A 25,826-nucleotide genomic window follows, 5' to 3' on the forward strand; every position below is an offset into this window, starting at 1 on the left:
TGAAATTACGTGTAAACTTTGTTGCAAGTATATAGGTGCTCCCATTCTCAAATACTAGATGACGTAAGTGTGGGTTTTTCCGCGCATTGTGGGCTACATTGCTTTTTCAGCTCAATCGCTTTGATAGATGCGTGTTTCTAACTCCCACAGTGTTTCTTTCCAGGAAGTAAGTCGTACGTATACCAAGTTAGGGTGAAATCAGTCCACTGCTTTAGGAGATAATATGGTACACACAGGGTGACAATTATTGAACTGTGTAACGAGAAACGTAAATTAGTTACAGACTACGGCATGTCCCCAACATGTAAATGTCACTACAGATAATTCGGATTGTGGTTATGACATGTTCGACTTGCCTGCTATCATTGGTGATGATGTGGCGCAGACGAATAGCGAAATTCTGGAAGACACGCTGAAGTGCCAGAACATCGATGCTGTCGGTGACCTCCTGAATGGCTGTTCTCAGCTCAGTAATGGTTTGGGGTTATTGCTGTACACCTCGTCTTTAATATAGCACCTCTAAGAGGAGTCGCATGTGTTCAGATCTGGAGAATATGGCGGCCAATCGAGGGCCATGCCAGTAGCGTCTGGGTACCTAACAGGCCCAAAGTACTCCTCCAGGACATTGCACTCTCTCCTGCTTCGATGGGGTCGAGCGCCGTCTTGCATGAACCACGTCATGTCGAAATCAGGGTCACTTTGGATGATGGAGATGAAATCATCCTCCAAAATCGCCACATACTGTGCGCTAGTCACCGTGCCATCAAGGAGTATCGCACCGATTATTCTGTGACTGGACACCACACAGTTACCCTTTAAGCGTGCAGATTGTAAGTCCCCCAAATGTGCCAGTTACCCTTACTGATGAACTCATCCAAATGAAAGTGAGCTTTGTCACTAAACCGACCATAATGCGCATATTAGTTCCCGTCATGTCCCGCGGCCAACCATGCAGTTTGAAGGTCCTAAAGCAAACCGTTCGGAAGTTGCGACGATTTTGTTTCATATACGAGTAGTTCAGTAATTGTGACCCTGTAGATACATACACGTATCCATACATACACATATCCATACATACACTTATCCATACATACACATATCCATACATACACGTGTCCATACATACACGTGTCCATACATACACGTGTCCACACATACACGTGTCCACACATACACGTGTCCACACATACACGTGTCCACACATACACGTATCCACACATACACGTATCCACACATACACGTATCCACACATACACGTATCCACACATACACGTATCCACACATACACGTATCCAAACATACATGTACATACTTAGTATGTACATGCAACTTCATAATTTGTATGAATTTCAGCTAGTCCTACAGGCCCTATCGAGCAATGTAATCACTGAGGCATGGGCTATAATCTAATCTCTGGCAAAGAAGGATGGTGATGGTGGTTGGGGGTTTTTTGCCTTGACACGTCTGTTTCTGTTAGAGTAAATAAAAGCTCAAATAAATAACAGACATTGGCTCCAAGCAGGCATTGATTGAAATTAATGGGGAAAGTTGAAAATTGGTGCTGGACCGGGATTCGAAGTGAGGTCTTCTGCTTTCTAGGCAGATGCTCTGACCACTGAGCCATCCAGACAGAGTGATCATTGCAACTGCACAGATTATCATAGGAGGCCCCCGTCAGACCCAGATTCTCAACTTATCTACACATTACAGATATAGTGACCCTTGCCTATCATCCTCATTACTCATGACATTTCGTCGATTCCTGTAAGAGTTCGAGCCTGATGTGCATCTCCACGAATATGTAATAAAATGGGATTTCCCATTTAAAAAAGCGCAGTTGATATCAGTTTGACCTATGGCAGCGCCATCTAGAGGGCCAACCATAGCCCCCATTTGATTTCCCCCTTCAAGCTAGACGAGTTTCGTTCTTCGTAGTCGTTTCGTTCGATGCTTATTTCGTGAGATATTTGGCCTGGTTAATATATATATATATATATATATATATATATATATATATATATATATATGTGTGTGTGTGTGTGTGTGTGTGTGTGTGTGTGTGTGTGTTCGTTTGGAGATGTCGAAAAGAACAGATACTACATATTGACGTAAAGCTATCGTATAACCTGTGTTTCCTTTGGACTCTACAGTAGTTTACTAAGCATGCCCGTATCAGAAGTCGCGATGCCATTGCCTGCATCTATGAGTAGAGCTGCCCAGTCAGTTACAGGGTGGCCTACAGCTTCTAATGTGGACGCCAAGCCACAGTATAAATCGGTATTTTTCACACTAACAGACTCTTCCAGATGTCACAAATCCGAGGACTGCCAAGGATATGCCCACGGACCTGTAGATAGGGTGCTCTGGTACTGGACCACTTAGCCACAGATAATTCCTTCTGTTACGAAACACATTTCAGCCACACATATGACCGTTTGAAATGAAGTGTTCAGAAACGATGGCGTAAAAGCAGACTGAATTTGACGGCGCGCTGCTACAGATCCTACCGCTGTACTGAATAAACAACATGCTGATACGCTATGCGTGAAGCGACAGGCTGGTCGGAGGACCGGAAGTGAGGGGAGAATCGTGAATATTTCATGAATGGGCACGCCGCACATTACAAACATTAGCATTCCCCGCCCGGAGGATTGTTCGCATTCAAATTTCCACCCTAACTTCGTCACGGACTCTACTCTAAACTTGCACACAGCCTTGGAAGTTGATGTATACAATAGGAGACAAGGCTTATACTCTCGTAACGTATTAGTAACCTTGAAACACACAGCATCCTTTTCTTCTAATTATGCGGGCCTGCTGAAAAGTAATGCCTCCGAGGTTGTTTTTTTTATTCTGCTCTCAATATCGGTTGAAGTATTCCACGTCATGCATATTACTCCATCGACTTCTCGCTTCCCTGACGGAAGTTGCAACCGTATGCCGCTAGAGGACTCTAGCGTGTAACATGGCGGAGTGTGACGTAACTGCATCACTGCATGAGAAACATCTTGCTGTAATCTTGTTTCCGTGGAACATTCCGGGCAACTGCAGACCACGTTCTGGATTTCTACGTAGTACAGACGCACATCAAGGTCGCGCGCACTGCTAGCAGGGAAGAGACCAGGGCATATGTTGCACCTCCTGAGGCTTGAGGGACCATTCAGAACAGTCGGTTTGTAGCTGGACTAACAAGGGAATTTTCAGTGTCAATAAATTTCACCAACAGCCGTACACTTCAAAAGTGGTTCAGATGGCTCTAAGCACTATGGGACATCTGAGGTCATCAGTCCCCTACAACTTAGAACTACGTAAAGCTAACTAACCTAAGGACATAACACACATCCATGCCCGAGGCAGGATTCGAACCTGCGACCGTAGCAGCAACGCGGTTCTGGACTGAAGCGCCATACACTTACAGATATTTTATTTTATTCTGAAAGCAACCACATTCGACATTTCATTTTGGTATCTTGAGGCCCCATACCCTTCTAGCCAAATAAAATAACTTGTCTTACAGCGCCATAAATTACTGGATATCATGAATTCCAATCGTTATACAGTTGCTTCATACTAAAACGTGACAACAACGTCTTCGTGACAGCAACTGTCACGTCTTTGTATGAAGCACCTGTATAACGACTGGAATTCACTACATCCAATAATGTATGGCGCTATACGACAAGTTCGTTTATTTGGATAGAAGCGTATGGGCCCTGAAGATGGATAAATGAAATGCTGAAACTGGTTGCTTTCAGGATAAAATAAAATGTCCTAAAGTATACAGCTGTTGGTGAATTTGATTCACATTGAATATTACACACATCAAAAAAAGTTTTGCATCACCCCAGTTCCCAGAATTCCTTGAAGACAGATCTTGAGTGTGGATGTTGTGTCACAGACACAGCCCCTTTGACTGTTCAGAGATGTCACTAAATCCGCCCAAACATGTAAACAACCATGCATGGGCAGCGCCTGTTAGACGTAGGGGGTCCGACACCCGATCAGTTCCAGTCATTCCACCATGAAGGAGGTACACGGCTCGTGTTGTCTGTAGTTCAACCATGCCTAGATGGTCCGTACCGCGGTTCGATCGCGTCCGCATTGTTGCTTTGTGCCACGAACGGTTCTAAACAAGGGAAGTGTCCAGGCGTCTCGGAGTGAACTAAAGCGATTTTGTTCGGCCATGTAGGAGATACAGAGAACAAGGAATTGTCGATGACATGCCTCGCTCAGGCCGCCAAAGGGCTACTATGGTAGTGGATGACCGCTACCTACGGATTATGTCTCGGAGGAACTGTGACAGCAACGCCACCATGTTGAATAATGCTTTTCGTGCAGCCACAGGACGTCGTGTTACGACTCAAACTGTGCGCAGTAGGCTGCATGATGCTTAACTTCACTCCCGACATCCATGGCGAGGTCCATCTTTGCAACCACGACACCATGCAGCGCGGTACAGATGGGCCCAACAACATGTCCAATGGACCGCTCAGGATTGGCATCACGTTCTCTTCACCGATGAGTGTCGCATATGCGTTCAACCAGACAATCGTCGGTGTTTGGAGGCAACCCGGTAAGCTGAACGCCTTAGACACACTGTCCAGCGAGTGCAGCAAGGTAAAGATTCCCTGATGTTCTGGAGTGGCATTATGTGGGGCCGACGTACGCCGCTGGTGGTCATGGAGGGCGCCGTAACGGCTGTACAATACGTGAATGCCATCCTCCGACCGATAGTGCAACCATATCGGCAGCACATTGGCGAGGAATTCGTCTTCATGGAAAACGATTCGCGCCCCCATCGTGCACGTATTGTGAATGACTTCCTTCAGGATAACGACATCGCTCGACTAGAGTGACCAGCATTTTCTCCAGACATGAACACTATCAAACATGCCTAGGATAGATTGAGAAGCGATGTTTATGGACGACGCGACCCACCAAGCGCTCTGAGGGATCTACGCCAAATCGCCACTGAGGATTTGGACAATCTTGACCAACAGTGCCTTGATGAAGTTGTGGATAGTATGCCACGACAAATACAGGCATGCATCAACGCAAGAGGAAGTGGTACCGGGTATTAGAGGTACTGGTTTGTACAGCAATGTGGAACACCACCTCTGAAGGTCTTGCTGTATGGTGGTACAACATGCAATGTTTGGTTTTCATGAGCAATAAAAAGGGAGAAATAGATGTTAACGTTGATTTCTATTCCAATTTTCTGCACAGGTTCCGGAACTCTCTAAACCGAGATCATGCAAAACATTTTTGATGTGTGTACTTACCAACCGATATCCCCTGGCCATGATGGACCCACGGAGATAACAAGGGATTATTCCAACCTGGCATGTCGATACCTATCCTCACAAGGGAAGAATGCAACGAAAGCAATGCACTGTCAAAATTTTAGCTGCTAAGATGCACTGCAAGTATTTGTTTTTAATGTTAAAATTACTGATTTTTGCCACACAAAGAACCGCTTATAACAGCGGTTTGTACAGCCCTTACTGTCTAACGCCGAATCGGCGAATAAGCAGACGCAGCCGTGACGAGAGAACGTAGCACCGCGTAGAGTGAAGTCTAAAGCGCACACATTCAAATTTGAAGCACTTAAACCATATCATAAATGTCCCAAATCACTAATTTCTTTTGAATAACCTGCAGTTCATATGGACAGTTATACTGACGACTTCCATCCATCGGGATTTCAGTTTGTGGGTATAAATATTTCATAACAATTCCTATAGCACGGTCCTTAGGATAATGTCTTAGTAATGTATATTTTACTAAATATGAAACAGTTCCATACGTATTGCCTGTAATCGTCACAAAAATACGTAGTGCCTATTGAATGACGAAAAAAAACCTTTTCCTTACAGCAGGCGCACCTGATAAAAGAAAAATTAATGCATTCAGGCGCCTCACAGTAATTACTAGTTTTATTTAGAGGGAACTTGAATGGTCGTGGCCATTTTTCTGCATATTGTGCCGCGTACCAGGCATACATCATCAGGTTCGTAAAACGCGTTGATGCACACTGACAATGCAAATTTAGTAATACTGTTCCGCTGATAACCATGAAATGAGAAAGACCTGTCGCAAACTACATCATCCGATAATTTTCCGAAAAATTATTTTCACTGTTGAAAAACTTTTTTATCGAGAGGCTGAAAGGCACTATTAGTTTCGGGTGGAATCTCAATTATATTAACAATCTCTTCGTCACCCTCCTAAAGTCAGAGACGTCGTTATGTCCAGTTCAAGAATCCAACAAAAGCAATGACTTATTTTCTGCAGATGGTAAGAGGATTTTCCAGTTGTAATTAATCTGTCCCACTTTTAGAGATTTTGCTACGTGAATTACAATTTCTTTTTTTTTTTTAATTTTTGGTCTTAACTGCCCATGATGCTTCTGAAGAGAGGTATAAAACTGCGGAAACAGTACTTCACTGACACTTATCACTAGCATTGTTCTACATACACTGTGTGATCAAAAGTATTACGACTCCTGGCCGAAAATGACTTTAAAGTTCATGACTCCCTCCATCGGTAATGTTGGAATTCAGTACGGTGTTGTCCCACCCTTAGCCTTGATGACAGCTTCTACTCTCGCGGGCATACGTTCAATCAGGTGCTGGAAGGTTTCTTGGGGAATGGCGGCCCATTCTTCATGGAGCGCTGCACTGAGGAGAGGTATCCATATCGGTCGGTGAGGCCTGGCACGAAGTCAGCATTCCGAAACATCCCAAAGGTGTCCTATAGGATTCAGGTCAGGACTCTGTACAGGTCACTCCATTACAGGGATGTTATTGTCGTGTAACCACTTCGCCAGAAGCCGTGCATTATGAACAGATGCTCGATCTTGCTGAAGTTGCTGTTCAACAGTGGAAAGCAAGAAGGAGCTTAAAACATAAACGTAGGCTTGTCCTGTGATAGTGCCACTCAAAACAAGGGGAGCAGGCCCCCTCCATGAAAAACACGACCACACCATAACACCACCGCCTCCCAATTCCACTGTTGGCTCTACACACGCTGGCAGATTGCGTTCACAGGGCATTCACCATACCCACATCCTGCCATCGGATCGTCACATTGTGTACCGTGATTCGTCACTTCACACAACGTTTTTCCACTGTTCAATCGTTCAATGTTTACACTCTTTACACCAAGCGAGGCGTCATTTGGCACTTTCCGGCGTGATGTGTGGCTTATGAGCAGCCGCTCGACCATGAGATCCAAGTTTTCTCGCCTCCTGCGTAACTGTCATAGTACTTGCAGTGGATCCTGATGCAGTTTGGAATTCCTGTGCGATGGTCTGGATAGATGTCATCCTATTACACATTACGACCCTCTTCAACTGTCGGCGGTCTCTGTCAGTCAACAGACGAGGTCGGCCTGTACTCCCTTGTGCTGTACGTGTCCCTTACCGTATTCAATTCAGTATTACATGGGGAACAGTGGACCTAGGGATGTTTAGGAGTGTGGAAATCTCGAGCACAGATGTATGACACAAGTGACACCCAGTCACCTGACGACGTTCGAAGTGCATGAGTACCGCTGAGCGTGCCATTCTGCTCTCACGATGACTAATGACTACTGAGGTCGCTTATATGGAGTACCTGGCAGTAGGTGGCAGCACAATGCAACTAATGTGAAAAACCTCTGGTTTTGGGGGTGTCCGGATACTTTTGATCGCGTAGTGTAAATGTGTCACAGCACGCATCGACTGCACAAGCGACTCTCATTTTTTCGCTCGAAATAATGAATTGTAGTTTACTAGCAGTTCTTGAACGGTAGTTAACTGTATGGTTTTATAAACAGCATTTAAGGGATAATAATGAGGTTCACTCCCGTTTTACTTTATTAATGACATCAGCTCTACACATTTATTTCAGCGGTACTTAGTAATTTTGCAAAATGAACTAGTTCGAAGAAGCCTGGAAACAAGTAATGGTCATTAGACTTCCAATTGGGAGAAACCATTCTCGTAGATATCCGACGGTGAGTGTGCATTGACTCTCACCAGCTGTTCTAAGTCTTTCGAACAGTTTTTCTTTCACACTTTTGTGAGTTGCATTTTGGCACATATTTCATACTTAGTGTAAACCTTTATTCCCTTTATATACTGCGGTATGTTGATGATTTTCACTTATGGACCGTCTGACAGCAACTGAATAAAACACAATTTTAGTGCCACACGCGTTTCGCCTTTATTTTCTGCAAGGCATCATCAGTGGTCTGGAATATGTACATATGATAGCTATTTTATTTACATTTTTGTCACTGTGCCTATAGGTTATAAACAGTTCTGGTGGTTGGTATTTCCTATTAAGTAGTAATGTTTTGAACTGTACTTACAGGTTGCGTAGACAGTTTCTTACATATTACGCTCCTGTTGCATTTTTGGTCTTGTTCTTCTTCCTATGAGCGCCAATTTGCTGTTTTTTCTGCATTCCACTGCAAATTGGCGCTCATAGGAAGAAGAACAAGACCAAAAATGCAACAGGAGCGTAATATGTAAGAAACTGTCTACGCAACCTGTAAGTACAGTTCAAAACATTACTACTTAATAGGAAATACCAACCACCAGAACTGTTTATAACCTATAGGCACAGTGACAAAAATGTAAATAAAATAGCTATCATATGTACATATTCCAGACCACTGATGATGCCTTGCAGAAAATAAAGGCGAAACGCGTATGGCACTAAAATTGTGTTTTATTCAGTTGCTGTCAGACGGTCCATAAGTGAAAATCATCAACATACCGTAGTATTACGCGCAACCGAGGAGGACAGGACCAAAAAATTGAAGATGTCCCTTTATATAGTTCACGTTCAGATTTTTCGCAGCGCAAAACGTAGGACACAAAGCGCTTTCTGTTGTCCCGACACCATTTTTACTAGAACTGTAGTGGGCGCACACTGCTGCTACCTAGCTGAAAACATGTAAAACTCGAGAGTTTGCTCTTTCCAGTTGTACGTTGTTCACGCACATATCCCAAATAGCATAACAGTAATGATTTTTTTTTATCAGATGAATCTTTTTGGTATACCCCGTATTTCGGGAACCTTGTCGTAGTTGCCACACCCGCTGTTAACGGATACGGTGTGCATGCGCATAGGAACAGCTCGATGCCGGCCGGTGTGGCCGTGCGGTTCTAGGCGCTTTAGTTTGGAACCGCGTGACCGCTACGGTCGCAGGTTCGAATCCTGCCTCGGGCATGGATGTGTGTGGTGTCCTTAGGTTAGTTAGGTTTAAGTAGTTCTAAGTTCTAGGGGACTGATGACCTCAGATGTTAAGTCCCATAGTGCTCAGAGCCATTTGAACCATTTGAACAGCTCGATCATGCGCATACAGGAAGAGTTTCCAGTCGTGATCTCTTTGCACGCTGCTTCATCACAGCACTTACCGCAGAAATGGTTCTGCTCATCGTGTGATACTGGGAGGGGAAGAGATTCGGTAGCCTTCATCTGAGAGAGCGTATCAAGCATGTCTGAACCTGCAGCTTCAGAAAATCGGTTTTCCGTGTCAGAATGCAAACTTTGTTCGTCGAACAGAGATTGGCGGCTGAGTCACGTTTCGAATCGACGACGTGACGCATCGCATCTCGCACTCCTCTCTCTCCCGGTGCAACGACCAGGGCGCTTGATACGTCACTCAAGTGAAATCGTCCATCTCTACGAATAATCTTACCGACGAACCAATATCTCCGACCGACAGCACGGCGAGGTAGGCTCACGCTTTTCCAGTAGAAACTGGACGTCAGATAATCTTAGACACAAGCCTGCAAACGCACAGATGGGATATGATACGGGAAACGCAAAGCATGCGAGGTTTACACCAGAACAGTATACGTTACTAGGAAAAAATAACACTACTAGCCATTAAAACGGCTACACTGAGAAGAAATGCAGATGATAAACGGGTATTCATTGGACAAATATATTATACTACACCTGATTTCTGATTACATTTTCACGTAATTTGGGTGCATAGATCCCGAGAAATCAGTACCCAGAACAACCACCTCTGGCCGTAATAACGGCATTGATACACCTGGGCATTGAGTCAGACAGAGCTTGGATGGCGTGTACAGGTACAGCTGCCCATGCAGATTCAACACGATACCACAGTTCGTCAAGAGTAGTGACTGCCGTATTGTGATGAGCGAGTTGCTCGGCCACCATTGACCAGACGTTTTCAAGTGGTGAGAGATCTGAAGAATGTGCTGGCCAGGGCAACAGTCAATATTTTCTGTATCCAGAAAGGGCCGCACAGGACCTGCAACATGCGGTCATGCATTATCCTGCTGAAATGTAGGGTTTCACAGGGATCGAATGAAGGGTAGAGCCACGGGTCGTAACGCATCGGAAATTTAACGTCCACTGTTCAAAGTGCCGTCAAAGCGGACAAGAGGTGACCGAGACGTGTAACCAATGACACCCCAAACCGTCACGCCGAGTGATACGCCAGTATGGCGATGACGAATACACGCTTCCAATGTGCGTTCACCGCGATGTCGCCAAACACGCATGCGACCATCATGATGCTGTAAACAGAACCTGGATTCATCCGAAAAAATGACGTTTTGCCATTCGTGCAACTAGGTTCGTCGTTGAGTACACCATCCCAGGCGCTCCTCTCTGTGACGCAGCGTCAAGGGTAACCGCAGCCAAGATATCCGAACTGATAGTCCGTGCTGCTGCAAACGTCGTCGAACTGTTCGTGCAGATAATTGCTGTCTGTCAAACGTCCTCATCTGTTGACTCAGGGATCGAGACGTTGCTGCACGATACGTTACATCCATGCGGATAAGATGCCTGTCATCTCGACTGCTAGTGATAAGAGGCCGTTGGGATCCGGCACGGCGTTCCGTATTACCCTCCTGAACCCACCGATTCCATATTCTGCTAACAGTCATTGGATCTCGACCAACGCGAGCAGCAATGTCGCGATAAATCCCACCGATTCCATATTCTGCTAACAGTCATTGGATCTCGACCAACGCGAGCAGCAATGTCGCGATACGATAAACTGAAATCGCGATAGGCTACAATCCGACCTTTATCAAAGTCGGAAACGTGATGGTACGCGTTTCTCCTCCTTATCCGAGGCATCACAACAACATTTCACCAGGGAACGCCGGTCAACTGCTGTTTGTGTATGAGAAATCGGTTGGAAACTTTCGTCATGTCAGCACGTTGTAGGTGTCGCCACCGGCGCCAATCTTGTGTGAATGCTCTGAAAATCTAATCATTTGCATATCACGGCATCTTCTTCCTGTCGGTTAAATTTCGCGGATGTAGCACGTCACGTTCGTGGTGTAGAAATTTTAATGGCCAGTAACGCATATACAGGATGACTCTACTATGAGTTGTCAGGCGTATTTTTTGTGGTGTTTCGGAAGATATTTGCAGTTCCTTTTTTTTGCCGCGTGCAGCTGGAGTCAGATACAGTCCATTAGGTCTTTCGTGCGACGCCCAGTGCCGATGAAAAACGTCGAATTGCTTCCGGTTAATGCAAAATATTTTTAAGCGGAATTGTAAGTGCCCATTCGATGAAGGCGTCCCGATTTAGTCTGTTCCGGTTTTCATTTTATCGGTGCGCATCAACAGCGACAATAAAACACGAAGAATAACAAACAGTACTCCAACAGCCACTGAGCAGCGCTGCTGCATAGTGGTAGCATCGGCGCGGGCCAGGCCAGTGCTGTCGTTGCTAGAGTATTGTTCCTTATTATTCGTGTTTTACTGCCCTGTCAGTACGTATCGATGAAGTGAATATCGGAATAGACTAATTTGGGACCGCTTCATCCAATGAGCACGTAGAATTCCGTTTATTTTTTTTTTTTTTTTTTTTTTTTTTTTTTTTTTTTTTTTTTTTTTTTTTTTTTTTTTTTTTTTTACTTGAAACAAACCGACTCTTTCCATCGAGACTGGACGTCGCAGGAAATACGTTATGAGTATTATTTATTTGGTCTGACTCAAAGATGAAACTCCAAATATCTTCCGAAACATCACAGGAAATACCCCTGACAACTCTTAGGAAGGACACCCTGTATATATGAGACTTGAGTTTCTCCTGGCGTATAAAATTTTCAAACTACTTACGGGAATTCAGCCAGGTAATATCAACAGCGACCGCCGATATTTCGGTGGGAGCACACCCCACCATTTTCAAGGGACAAACTGCAACGGAAAGGCGATGTACAGGCAAATTTAAAACCTCAGTTTTTGGACTAATGCAGGAAAGATAACACACGCACGCACACTGAACACAAGTGCCACCAAAGATAACCAAAGTCAGCGATATCGATAGTGAGACTACGAACTAGCAGGTGAGGTAACGCCGGCCGCGGTGGTCTAGCGGTTCTGGCGCTGCAGTCCGGAACCGCGGGACTGCTACGGTCGCAGGTTCGAATCCTGCCTCGGGCATGGTTGTGTGATGTCCTTAGGTTAGTTAGGTTTAAGTAGTTCTAAGTTCTAGGGGACTTATGACCTAAGATGTTGAGTCCCATAGTGCTCAGAGCCATTTTTTAGGTGAGGTAACACCGGCTCTGTCCCTCAGTTTTCTGACAAGGGAAGAGCAGGAGTCCAAGCAGAGTTTAAACAAAAACCTTCATCCCTGATTACAAGGTTGCTCGCTAATTAAATCTCAACTGCCTCCTTAATGGCACAGTCCCAATAGCTGGACGTCCATGTCAATATATCGGTGTTGTTGAATAACAACCGATTAAATACTGCACCAATGTAAAAATCGGACTACGCTACGCTTCAGTCGGTTACCACAGGCTACATTTAATATTCACATTCGTTGGCTTCGTAGCCTCGCAACCACATTATCACCTTTCAGCCTAACCTTGACCTCTGTTTAAGCGTCCGCAGCTCGTGAGCTCGCGGTCGCGTTCTCGCTTCCCGAGGAAGGGGTCCCGGGTTCGATTCCCGGCGGGGTCCGGGATTTTCACCTGCCTCGAGATTACTGGGTGTTCGTGTTGTCCTCATCATTTTATCATCATTCATGAAAGGGGCGAAACTCGGCTGAGCAAAGGTTGGGAATTTGTACGGGCGCTGATACCCACACAGTTGAGCGCCCCACAAACTAATCATCATCATCATCATCGGACTACACTGCTGATCAATCTATCACTTTAAGTGCGTGGCAGAGTGTTCATCGAAACACCTCCACAACAATTCTCTATTATTCCACTCTCGGACAGCGCGCGGAAAAACGAACATCTGTATCTTCCCGTGCGAGCTGTGATTTCCCTTATTTTATTACGATGATAGTTTCTCCTTCTGTAGGTCAGACTCAACAAAATATTTTCGCATTCCGAGGAGAAATTTAGTGACTGGATTTCGTGAGAAGATCCCGCCACAATCTAAAAATGCCTTTGTTTTAATGATGTCAACACTAAGTCCTGTATAATGTCAGTGAAACTCTCTCTCCTCTTTCTCGATAGTAAAAAACATGCTGCTCTCCGTTGAACTTCCTTGATGTACTCCGTTTATCCTATATGGTTGGTTGATTCGGGGGAAGGGACCAACCAGCGATGTCGTCAGTCCCATCTGATTGGGGGAAGGACAGGGAGCGAAGTCGTCTGTGCCCTTACAAAGGAACCATCCCGGCGATTTAAGGAAGTCACGAAAAACCTAAATCGGGATGGCCAGACGGAGGTTCGAACCGTCGTCCTCCCAAATGTGAATCCAGTGCGCTAAACATTGTGCCACTTCACCCGGTCTTAATCTTATATGGCAAGGGTCCCACACCGTGCAGCAGTACTCCAAAAGATGACGGACAAACGTAATGTAGGCAGTCTCTTTAGTAGATCTGTTGCATCTTTTAAGTGTTCTGCCAATAAATCGCTGTCTTTGGCTCGCGTTCCGAACAACATTTTTGTGTGTTCTTTCCAATTTAAGTTGTTGTTAACTGTAGTCCCTAGGCCTTTAGTACAATTTACGGCCTTTAGATCTGATTGATTAGTTGTGTAACTGAACTTTAACGGATTCCATTTAGCAGTCATGTGGATGACCCCACACTTTTACTGAGCGAGGTGGCGCAGTGGTTAGCAAACTGGACTCGCATTCTGGAGGACGACGGTTCAACGCCGCATCTGGCCATCCTGATTTACATTTGCCGTGATCTCGCTAAATCGCTTCAGTCAAATGCTGGGATGGTTCCTTTGAAAGGGTACGGCCGACTTCCTCCCTCATCCTTCGCTAATCCGATGGGACTGATGACCTCTCTGTTTGGTCCCCTAACCAAAATCAACTGCCAATTTTCAAAAGAACCGATGACCCCACACTAAGGACAGTCTGGAACAGACTAAACGGGCGGATAAAACGAATAATCTCCGACTTCAGGCAAAACGAAACGGCCTGAAACTTGCAAAACACTAGGCGACAGGGACGAAGGCAGATTTTGGCACAGATTTAAAACACTCATAGGCCAAAAACAGTCCAACGCACCGTGTCTGTTAATCAACAACGAGCCAACCACTGATGCCAGGAAAATAGCGCAGGAGTTCAAAAACAATCTAGAAGTAATACACTCACACCCGCAAGACCCGAGATTCGACGAAACCCACCGGCTGGCGACGGAACAGGCCATACACGGAATACTAAACGCACCCACTGCAGACGGGGAGGAAGAAGAAACGCTCACAACACAAATTACCGAAAACGAAGTAATAGAAGCTATAACGACAGGCAGGGACTCGGCTCCGGTAGAAGACGGAATTCGCAGACTACACCTCAGGAAAGCCCCCATAGAAACAGTAGCACCAATACTAACAACAGTATTTAACTACTGTTTAACCAGCGAAACGACACCAGAGGCGTGGAAGAAAGGGAAAATCATCATGCTACCAAAACCGAACAAAGCGAAAACAAACCTCAATTCGTACAGACCTATCACACTACTTAACGTAATAGGACTGACGTATGAAAGAATAATAACGGATCGAATCAGAAAATACGTTCAAAATTGGTTCAAATGGCTCTGAGCAATATGGGACTTAACATCTATGGTCATCAGTACCCTAGAACTTAGAACTACTTAAACCTTACAAACCTAAGGACATCACACAACTCCCAGTCATCACGAAGCATAGAAAATCCCTGACCCCGCCGGGAATCGAACCCGGGAACTAGGGCGCGGGAAGCGAGAACGCTACCGCACGACCACGAGCTGCGGACAGAAAATACGTAGAAAACAAGAACATAATACCAGCCATCCAAGCGGGATTCCGCAAAAACTACACCACTAATGACCCGCTCATGAGACTATCCACTGATGTCACACAAGCATTCAACAAGAGTCAATGCACCCTGGCTGTATTTTTGGACATCGGACGAGCCTTCGATAAAATATGGCACAGCGGCCTGTTAACGCAGCTAGTCAATGTAGGAATCCCGCAGAAAATGGTGAGGATAATAAAAGGGCAAATAAGCGGAAGGCAATGCCGGGTACATGTAGGAAACGAAACGTCAGACTTCTTCACACCACAGGCTGGCGTACCGCAGGGAGCCATCATATGCCCGTTGTTATATACCCTCTACACCGAAACCATTCCGACCACAGATGGCAATAAAGAAGCACTGGCCTTATACGCCGATGATACGGCACACTGGGTCACAGACAATACAAAGAAAGGAAAATGCATATTTATATAAACTAGAAAAATGGATGGCAAGAAATGGGATCCAACCATACCCCAGCAAGACTCAAATAGTACTTTTTCGACATCGAAATCTAACCAAAAATAAAAGACATCAAAATGAAAGAGACATAAGACTCACACTATAGGGTACGCCACTCCAACTAGGGAATACTGCCGAATATCTAGGGATCCACTACGACAAATATCTGAACTAGCACACCCACCAACATGAATTACTCAACAGGATCAGGAAAAGACAAGGACTCGTCAGATAAGTACAAGGAAGATTCGAAGGATGCAGCACACACAGAGCAATACCAACATACAAAACTTTCGTAAGACCACTACTAGAGTATGGGGCCCCAGCTCTAGGAGGAACTACACAAAGCAATGAGGTATATAGGATCGCGAAAATCACACCACTACAAACACGTCTAGCCAGCCTAAGAGCCAGATACAGCAAAAGGATACTACAGAATCTCCCCGACTTAGAGCACATCATAACCACCAAAATCAACAAAACAAGAAAGTGAAACATTCACCCAAATAGGACAGTGGCCCAAAACACTACCAAAGAGTTCCCAGAACTAGCGCCAACAATGGCGCCCCTCACCGAGGACGAAGAAACACCACCACACCTGGGCGAGATACAAGACCAAAGAGTAGGAGAACCAGAACCCAGCAACCAATGCAGCAAACAGGAAGTGGACCTTCGCTCCACAACAAACATTCTAATAAACAGTCACTGCCCACAGCAGTGGGATCTGTAATTAAATATAAGAGTAGAACAAACAAATATACTTATCATAAACTAGTTTTAAGCACCAAACTTAGAATTATAACCTATAATAACCAGTAAAATAAATATTGTTCCTTAAAATTGTAAGGAAATATAGCTAATCAAATAAATATGTGTAAACCAAAGGCCGAATAGAGCATGAAGAAGCGCTCCAGCGGCCTGCCCTATCCACTTCAGGTGAGAAGGTTAAAAAATAAATAAAATTTCGCACAGTACTGATATCTTTTCTAAATCGTTTTGCAATTGGTTTTTGATCTTCTGATAACTTTACTAGGCGGTAAACGACAGCCTCATCTGCAAAGAACCTAGGACGGCTGCTCATATTTTGTCCTAAATCGTTTACAGGCCTATAATATTACCTTGGGTCCTACAATATTGCCTTGGGGAACGCCAAAAATAACTTCTGTATTACTCGATCACTTTCCATCAGTTACTACGAACAGTCACCTCTCTGAAAGAAAATCACGAATCCAGTCTCATAACCGAGACAATATTCCATAAGCCCGCAATTTGACTGCATTCTGCTTGTGCGGTACGGTTTCATAAGCTTACTACACTACTGGCCATTAAAATGGCTGCACCAAGAACAAATGCAGATGATAAATGCAGATGACGAAAGTGGCGGCTGAGCACACGATCATCACCAAACGACGCGCACAATAGATCTTTCACGCGTCTAGCAATATGGGGTGGAGCGCCATCCTGATAAACATCGTACGTTCCAGCAGGTGTTTATCAGCTAGGCTGGGGGTGATGCGATTCTGTAACATATCGGCGTACCTCTCACCCGTCACGGTAGCAGTTACAAAACCAGAATCACGCATTTCCTCGAAGAAAAAAGGCCCGATAACAGTAGATGTGGTAAATCCAACCCATACCGTGACTTTCTCGTCGTGCAATGGAGTTTCCACGACAGTTCTAGGATTTTCGGTAGCCCAAATTCTGCAGTTGTGGGCGTTGACAGCAACCCATCGTCATCTTCCGCCATCTTTTAAAACTCCCACACCGCAAATGCCAACCTCGTTTGAATGCTCTGAAAAGCTAATCATTTGCATTTCACAGCATCTTCTTTCTGTCGGTTAAATTTCGCGTCTGTAGCACGTTATCTTCGTTGTGTAGCAATTTTAATGGCCAGTAGTGTAGAAATTTCAGCCGAATGCACGTTGTAACGAACTCATTTTAGCGACTCATTCTGTGTAGTAGTCTTCACTGAGGTACGGACTGATTTTTCCCTCTATGTGTTTCAGCCGACACCCACGGGGAGCCTGGCGGCGCTGGTGTCGGTGCTGCCGTCAGCCAATGGCGCCCCAGACGGGGATTCCTCTGTCAGCCTCACCAGGGACAAGCGCTCCCCCTACCACATCATAAAAGGTAGGCGGCGCCACGCCACGCTTCATGTTAAGCTGCACGCTTAGTTTTTGCACGTCGTTCATTCGCCGCTGAAAGCTCCACCGCTCCAATATCAGTTCGAGAAAAGAGGACACTGTACGTGTCATTAAACTGTTGTCTGCCATCGCTAATCTATTGGAGGTACAGGGTGTCCATTATTAAAGTTCTACATATCTCCATATCTACTCCGCTAGCCACCAAGCGGTGTGTGGCGGAGGGCACAATTTGCGCCAAAGTCATACTTCCCCCCCTCTGTTCCACTCACGGATCGCTCGAGGGAAAAACGACTGTCTGAACACGTCAGTACGAGCTCTAATTTGCCTTATCTTTGAATGATGATCATTGTACGATTTGAAAGTTGGTGGTAATAAAACCGAGTGATCAAAAAGTCAGTATAAATTTGAAAACTGAATAAATCACAGAGTAATGTAGATAGAGAGGTACAAATTGACACATGCTTGGAATGACATGGGTTAGAGCCAAAAAAAATACAGAAGTTCAAAAAATGTCCGACAGATGGCGCTTCATCTGATCAGAATAGCAATAATTAGCATAACAAAGCAAGACAAAGAAAAGATTATGTTCTTTACAGGAAATGCTCTATATGTCCACCATCATTCCTTAACAATAGCTGTAGAGGAATAATGTTGTGAACAGCAGTGTAAAGCATGTCCGGAGTTATGGTGAGGCATTGGCGTCGGATGTTGTCTTTCAGCATCCCTAGAGATGTCGGACGATCACGATACACTTGCGACTTCAGGTAACCCCAAAGCCAATAATCGCACGGACTGAGGTCTGGGGACCTGGGAGGCCAAGCATGACGAAAGTGGCGGCTGAGCACACGATCGTCACCAAACGACGCGTGCAATAGATCTTTCACGCGTCTAGCAATATGGGGTGGAGCGCCATCCTGCATAAACATCATACATTCCAGCAGGTGTTTATCAGCCAGGCTGGGGGTGATGTGATTCTGTAACATATCGGCGTACCTCTCACCCGTCACGGTAGCGGTTACAAAACCATAATCACGCATTTCCTCGAAGAAAAAAGGCCCGATAACAGTAGATGTGGTAAATCCAACCCATACCGTGACTTTCTCGTCGTGCAATGGAGTTTCCACGACAGTTCTAGGATTTTCGGTAGCCCAAATTCTGCAGTTGTGGGCGTTGACAGCAACCAATCGTCATCTTCCGCCATCTTTTGAAACGCCCACACCGTAAATGCCCTCCGCTTCACTAAATCGCCAGGTAACAGTTCATGATGCCGATGGATTTTGTACGGATAGTATCGGAGAGTACGCCTAAGTGCCAACCAAACAGTAGTGTATGGAATGCCGGTGCGACATGCGACTGCACGTGCGCTGACTTCCCCGTGCATAGACGAACCCGCTACAGTCTCCATTTCTTCCTGAACTGTCTCAGCAACATTACGCCTTGTGTTCTGTTGGCCACTGCTGGGTTTATCGTCTAAACATCCTGTGGCTTCGAACTTCGAAATCGTTCTCGCCACAGCTGCATTTGTCAACGGACCTTTACCCATTCGAATCCCCTTCCTGTGGCGATAGGATCGTAACGCTGAACTAGCACATTTCCCATTCTGATAATACAGTTTCACTAAAAGCGCCTTTTCAGGTAACGTCAACATGCTGCGACTGCTGGCGCATCTGATTCTCTCTTTCATTACAGCTCCTTTTATACACGATTGTCATGCGCAGTCACTGACGTTTTGCTGTCCAGCGCCATCTGTCGGACATTTTGTGAACTTCGTTTTTTTTTCTAATAAAACCCCATGTCATTCCAAGCATGTGTGTCAATTTTTACCACTCTGTCTACATTATTCCGTGGTTTATTAAGTTTTCAAATTTATACTGACTTTCTGATCACCCGGTATATGCTCTACATCCCCACTGAAGAGCAGTTTTCGGAATTTAGTGAGCAACCCCTTCCGTTTAGTGCGCTGTCTATCTGCAAGTGTGTCCCACTTCAAACTTTCTATGAGATTTGTAACGCTCTCGGGATGGCTAAATTGTACCAGTCATGAATCTTGCCGCTCTTCTTTGGACCTTCTCAGTCTCTTGAATCAGACCCAACTTGTAAGGGTCCCATACAGACGAACAATACTCTAAGACTGGACGAACTAACGTATTGTAAGCTATTTCCTTTGTTGAAGGACTGCATCGCTTCAGCATTCTACAATAAGCCGCAATGTAGAGTTAGCCTTACCCGTTACTTGCGTAATCTGATCATTCCAGTTGAGATAATTTCGAATAGTCACACGCAGATACTTAACGGATGTTACCGCTTCCGAAGACTGGGAATTTATTTTGTACTCGTACATTAAGGGGGATTTTCGCCTTGTTATACGCAGTAGGTTACATTTACTAATATTGAGAGATAACTGCCAGTCATTACACCACGCATTTATTTTCAGCAAATCCTCATTGATTCGTTCACAACTATCGTGTGATACTACTTTCCTGTGGACTACAGCATCATCGGCAAACAGTCTAAGGCCGTTGTCAATACCATCAACCAGATGGCTTATGTAAATCGTAAAAAGCACCGGACCTATTACACTGCCCTGGGGCACACCTGAAGTTACTCTTGTTTCTGTTGAAGTTTCGCCGTTCAGGACGACATACTGCTCCCTGTCTGTTACACTGGACTCGCATTCGGGAGGACGACGGTTCAATCCCACGTCCGGCCATCCTGATTTAGGTTTTCCGTGATTTCCCTAAATCACTCCAGGCAAATGCCGGGATGGTTCCTCTGAAAGGGCACGGCCGACTTCCTTCCCCATCCTTCCCTAATCCGATGAGACCGATGACCACGCTGTCTGGTCTCCTTCCCCAAACAACCAACCAACAACCCTGTCTGTTAGAAAACTTTCTATGCAACCGCATATGCCATCGGATAGACCGTAAGCGCGCACTTTTTATACCAAGCGACAGTGCGGAACTGAGGCGAACGCCTTTCGAAAGTCGAGAAATATGGCATCAACCTGGGAGCCAGTATCTAGAACCTGTTGTATATCATGCACAAAGAGGGCCGGCTGTGTCTCGCATGACTGCTGTTTCCTAAAACCGTGCTGGTTTCCAGTCTCAAAATACTTTAGAAAGAAAACCACTGCTCAGGATGACATGAAAATTGAACAGTATATTGCTGATCCAGGGCGAAACGACTGCCACGTTGAGCACTCCACAGTTCTGGCACTGTTAATTATGTAAGCCCATCCACCACGGCAAGGTCGTACCACGTCGGATAGCAAAATTCGGTTTTTAACTGCCCTGAGGCGAAAAAAAGGCATAAAAAGCAAAATGACATCGGTTGATAACTGTCGTGAGACTGGGACAAGACATGTTCAGCATGCAGTCCACCGTTTTCTGCCCCAAGATGAAATCTAGAAACAGCATATTCCACAACAGATCGGTGTGTCTGCGGGGTCATGTTCAGTTACGAACAAGCATTGCGCAATGCATTCTGGAGCACTGCACACAGAATGTTCCAGATACCCCTACAGCCATAAGTGACACGGATTAATATCAGGTGATCTGGACGCCCAGGCTGTAGAGGAATGACGGCTGGTAATTCTATCATTTCCCAAATGCCACTGCAGTTGCCGTTCCACTGGCTGGGCAATGTGCAGAGAAGCACCATCTGGCACAAAAATGATCCAGCCTTCACCCCAAGGCTGTTGATCAGTGCAGAATTCTCTCATTGCGTTTGCCAGTAACGGTACTGGTAATAGGACCCTTAGTACGCAACTCCTCAAAAAAATAACTCCCTATGATAAACGATCCCGCCTACCCGCAACACACAAGTCACCTTTCCGGAATGAAGCCATGCCAGTTGATGTGCGTGCGGATTTTCTGTTGCCCATATTATGCAGTTCGGCGTATTGGCACGTTCTTGGAGATGGAAATGGACTTCGTCTCTCAACAGAATGTTCCATGGCCATTCTCTGTCCACTTCCATGTGACAGAGAAATCCCAGAGCGAACATTTGTCTCGGTGGCAGGTGAGCAGGAAGCAACTCCTGAACGCGGATGGTTTTGTATGGCCTGCAATGCAGGATGTTTCGTAGGATTTTAAGCACAGTGCTTGATGGCAATTCGAACGTTTTGGCAGTTTCCCGTGCACTGCACCTTTGTACACCTCCTGCAAAGCTGTAGCCCCGTGTTCGACAGATGGATGATCAACTGCTTTCCTCTTTATGGGGTATTGTACTTAAAAAAAGCTGTGTTTCCGACTTTTCTGATCATTTTCTCCAGACCCTTAGCAGACATCAGAGGGGTGCCATTTTTCAGACCCTTGAGTGTCCAGAATATCTGCAGCGCTACTAGCGCACAGTCACCGTTCTGCTGAAATATCTCTACCAGTAGCCCATAGTCCTTCATGTATGTTCATGGAGAACATATTGAGCAGCACTCCTTGCAGTGTTTTCACTGCAGAGCTGGCAGCCACATCTCGTGCTCTTGAGCTCATCCGCTGATGCGCTGGCGAGTCATTTCTCCTGTGTACTGACTCACTGAGCAGCCTACAAACTATCGACCATTGCTGCCCTCTGGTAGCGTCCATTCGGGAGTCCATCTATGCCCGCCGTTCCGTGGTGTTTATGTGGACCCCAGGACACGTCGGAATCCCCGGCAACGAACTTGCCGACATGCTGGCCAAATAGGCGACGTGGAAACCGCTTCTGGAGGTAGGCATCTCCGAAGATGACATGAGTTCTGTCTTACACCGCAGGGTTTTCCGGCTTTGGGAGACGCAATGGCATAACAGCACGCACAACAAACTGCATGTCATAAAGGAGACTACGAATGTGTAGAAGTCTTCATTGAGGGCCCCTCGCAGGGAATCAGTTGTCCTCTGCCGGCTCCTCATTGGCCATACGTGGCTAACGCACGGTTACCTGCTCCGTCGCGAGGACCCACCTCAGTGTCGCTGAGGCTCCCAAATAGTTGTCCACCTCTTGCTGGACTGCCCAATTTTAGCCGCTCTGCGGCAGACTTCTAACTTTCCCAGCACCCTGCCTTCGGTGTTTGGCGACAGTGCCTCCACAGCAGCTTTAGTTTTACGTTTTATCCGTGAGAGTGGGTTTTATACTTCTGTGTAGGTTTTCGCTCATGTCCTTTGTCCATCTGTGTCCTCCACCCTAGTGCTTTTAGGGTGGAGATTTTAATGTGTTGCAGAGTGGCTGGTTCAAAATGGTTCTAATGGCTCTGAGCACTATGGGACTTAAATGCTGTGGTCATCAGTCCCCTGGAACTTAGAACTACTTAAACCTAACTAACCTAAGGACATCACACACATCCATACCCAAGGCAGGATTCGAACCTGCGACCGTAGCGGTCGCGCGGTTCCAGACTGTAGCGCCTAGAACCGCTCGATCACTCCTGCCGGCAGAGTGTCTGGCTTTCCCTTTTTATTCTCGTTGTTGGCCAGCCACTGTAATCTGCTTTCGTGTTTCACTCTCTTCTGTTTCTAGCGTCTCTCTGTTGTTTTCTTGTCCTCTTTTCTTCCTTTTAGTGTTCGTTGCCTTCCCTTCCTTCTTGTGGCTTTGCCTTTCTTTCCGTTTTGTGTTATATGTTTCGTCCGTTTTATTCTCAGACTTGTGGCACTGTTTTATTAGGAACAAGGTACCGATGACCTCGTAGTTAGGTCCCTTCTCCCGCCTTTAAACAAACCAACCAACCAACGAACCAATCCTTCATGGGGACAGCCATGTTGGGCCTCCGACGAAAACTCAGGAACAACGGTGTGCCGCGTGTCTGTTGTTTGTGCATATTCTGACGCTTACAGCGCCATCTGTTGGTCAAACTTTCGTTAAAATTTTTAGTCCCGTGACATTACGCCCTGTGTAAATAATGTGCTCTTCAAATTTGATGACATTCTGAGCAATGGTTCCCTTTCTACAGCGTTTTTAAACGGGAGCTTTAATTATGGATACCCTGTATGCCCTAAACATCAGGTCTAGGTTCACTAGCTGAACCAGGTAAGCTATTTCAGATTTAACTATATTACATTTCCGTACCGAGAATATATTACGGCAATGTTGGCCTCCATAGTATTGCTGTTGACAATGCTGCAATATGGCTGTAATACATGGCAGTTTTGTGGGATGGGTGGGCAATATTGCTGACGTCACATATTGTTGCAGATAGCTGCCAACATACTATTGAGGGGTTGTTGGTGTCGCCCACCAAGGGTGGAGAATATTTCGTATTGCAGGGCAATATCTGTGACTGAGCTTGTGTGTATATCTCCTAATTCGGTTTTGTTTCCTACTTCCATCATCAACAGCGCTGCACTCAGGTGTCTGAGCGAGAACAATATCTTTACATTCTTGTCCGAAAGTCTGCACCCACCTATGCAATAATACAAAACGAGCTGCCCTTATTTGGAGCGTTTTCAATGTCATCCGTGAGTCCCACCTGATGCGGATCAGCTATTCCTTGTTGCGATTTTATTGTGCAGGGCAGTGGTAGCCAATTTGGTCCCTACCGCACACTAGTGGGCGTTCCAGCTTCAGAGGCAGGGTTTTCAAAAACACATTTATTAAGTTTTCAAAAGGTATTTCGTCTACGTCTACGTTTACGTCTACGTCTACGTGATTACTCTGCTATTCACAATAAAGTGCCTGGCAGAGGGTTCAATGAACCACCTTCAAGCTGTCTCTCTAGCGTTCCACTCTCGAACGGGGCAGCAGGAGAAACGAGCGCTTAAATTTTTCTGTGGAGCCCTGATTTCTCTTATTTTATCGTGAAGATCATTTCTCCCTTTGTAGGTGGGTGCAATCAGAATATTTTCTGCATCGGAGGTGAAAAGTGGTGATTGGAATTTCATTAGAAGATTCCGTCGCAACGAAAAACGGTTTTGTTTTGATGATCGCCACTCCAATTCACGTAACATGTCTGTGGCACTATCTCCCCTATTTTGCGATAATACAAAACGAGCTGACCTTCTTTGAACTTTATCAATGTCATCCGTCAGTCCCACCTGATGCGGATACCAAACCGCACAGCAGTACTCCACAATAGGGCGGACAAGCGTGGTGTAAGCAGTCTCTTTAGTACACCTGTTGCACATTCTAAGTGTTCTGCCAATAAATTGCAGTCCTTGGTTTGCTCACATTATCTATGTCATCGTTCCAGTTTAGTATTTTTGTAATTGTAATCCCTAAGTATTTAGTTGAGTTTATAGCTGTCAGATTTGTGTGACTTAGCAGGTAATCGAAATTAAGCGGATTCCTTTTAGTACTCCTGTGAATAACTTGACACTTTTCTTTATTCAGGGTCAATTGTCACTTTTCGCACAATACAAATATCTTATCTAAATCATTTTGTAATTGGTTTTGGTCATCTGATGACTTTACAAGATGGTAAGTGACAGCATCATCTACAAACAATCTAAGACGGCTACTAACATTCTATGTCGTTAATATAGATCAGGAACAATAGAGGGCCTATAGCAAATCCTTGCGGAACGCCGGATATTATTTACGTTTTACTCCATGACTTTCCGTCTGTTACTACGAACTGAGACCTTACTGACAGGAAATCACGAATCCAGTCTCACAACGAAGGCGATATTCCATGGACACGCAGTTTGTTTAGAAGACGCTTGTGAGGAACGGTGTCGAAAGCCCTCTGGGAGTCTAAAAATACGGAATCAATTTGACATCCCCTGCCGATAGCGCTCATTACTTCATGAGTATGAGCTAATCGTGTTTCGCAAGAAAGATATTTTCTGAATCCGTGCTATGTATCAAAAAATCGTTTTCTTACAGATGGATGTTGTAACACAGTATATGTTCCAAAACCCTACTGCAAATCGACGTTAGTGATATGAGCCTGTAATTCAACAGATTACTCCTACTTCCATTTTTGGGTATTGGTATGACTTGAGCAATTTTCCAGTCTTTCGATAGGGAACTGTGAGCGAGCGGTTTTATATAATTGCTACATACTGAGCTATTGTAT

General features: G+C 45.3%; 1 protein-coding gene across 1 annotated transcript in view; it reads left to right on the forward strand.

Annotated features, from left to right (window-relative positions):
- Positions 1-25,826, forward strand: part of LOC124718977 (corticotropin-releasing factor-binding protein) — a 1,088,124-nt gene that overhangs the window by 671,795 nt on the left and 390,503 nt on the right. Inside the window, exon 3 of the mRNA XM_047244648.1 lies at positions 17,705-17,828. Coding sequence (XP_047100604.1) covers positions 17,705-17,828 — 124 coding nt within the window. The remainder of the gene's footprint in view (positions 1-17,704; positions 17,829-25,826) is intronic.

The sequence above is a fragment of the Schistocerca piceifrons genome, chromosome 10 (genome assembly GCF_021461385.2).
Source record: "Schistocerca piceifrons isolate TAMUIC-IGC-003096 chromosome 10, iqSchPice1.1, whole genome shotgun sequence".
NCBI lineage: Eukaryota > Metazoa > Arthropoda > Insecta > Orthoptera > Acrididae > Schistocerca > Schistocerca piceifrons.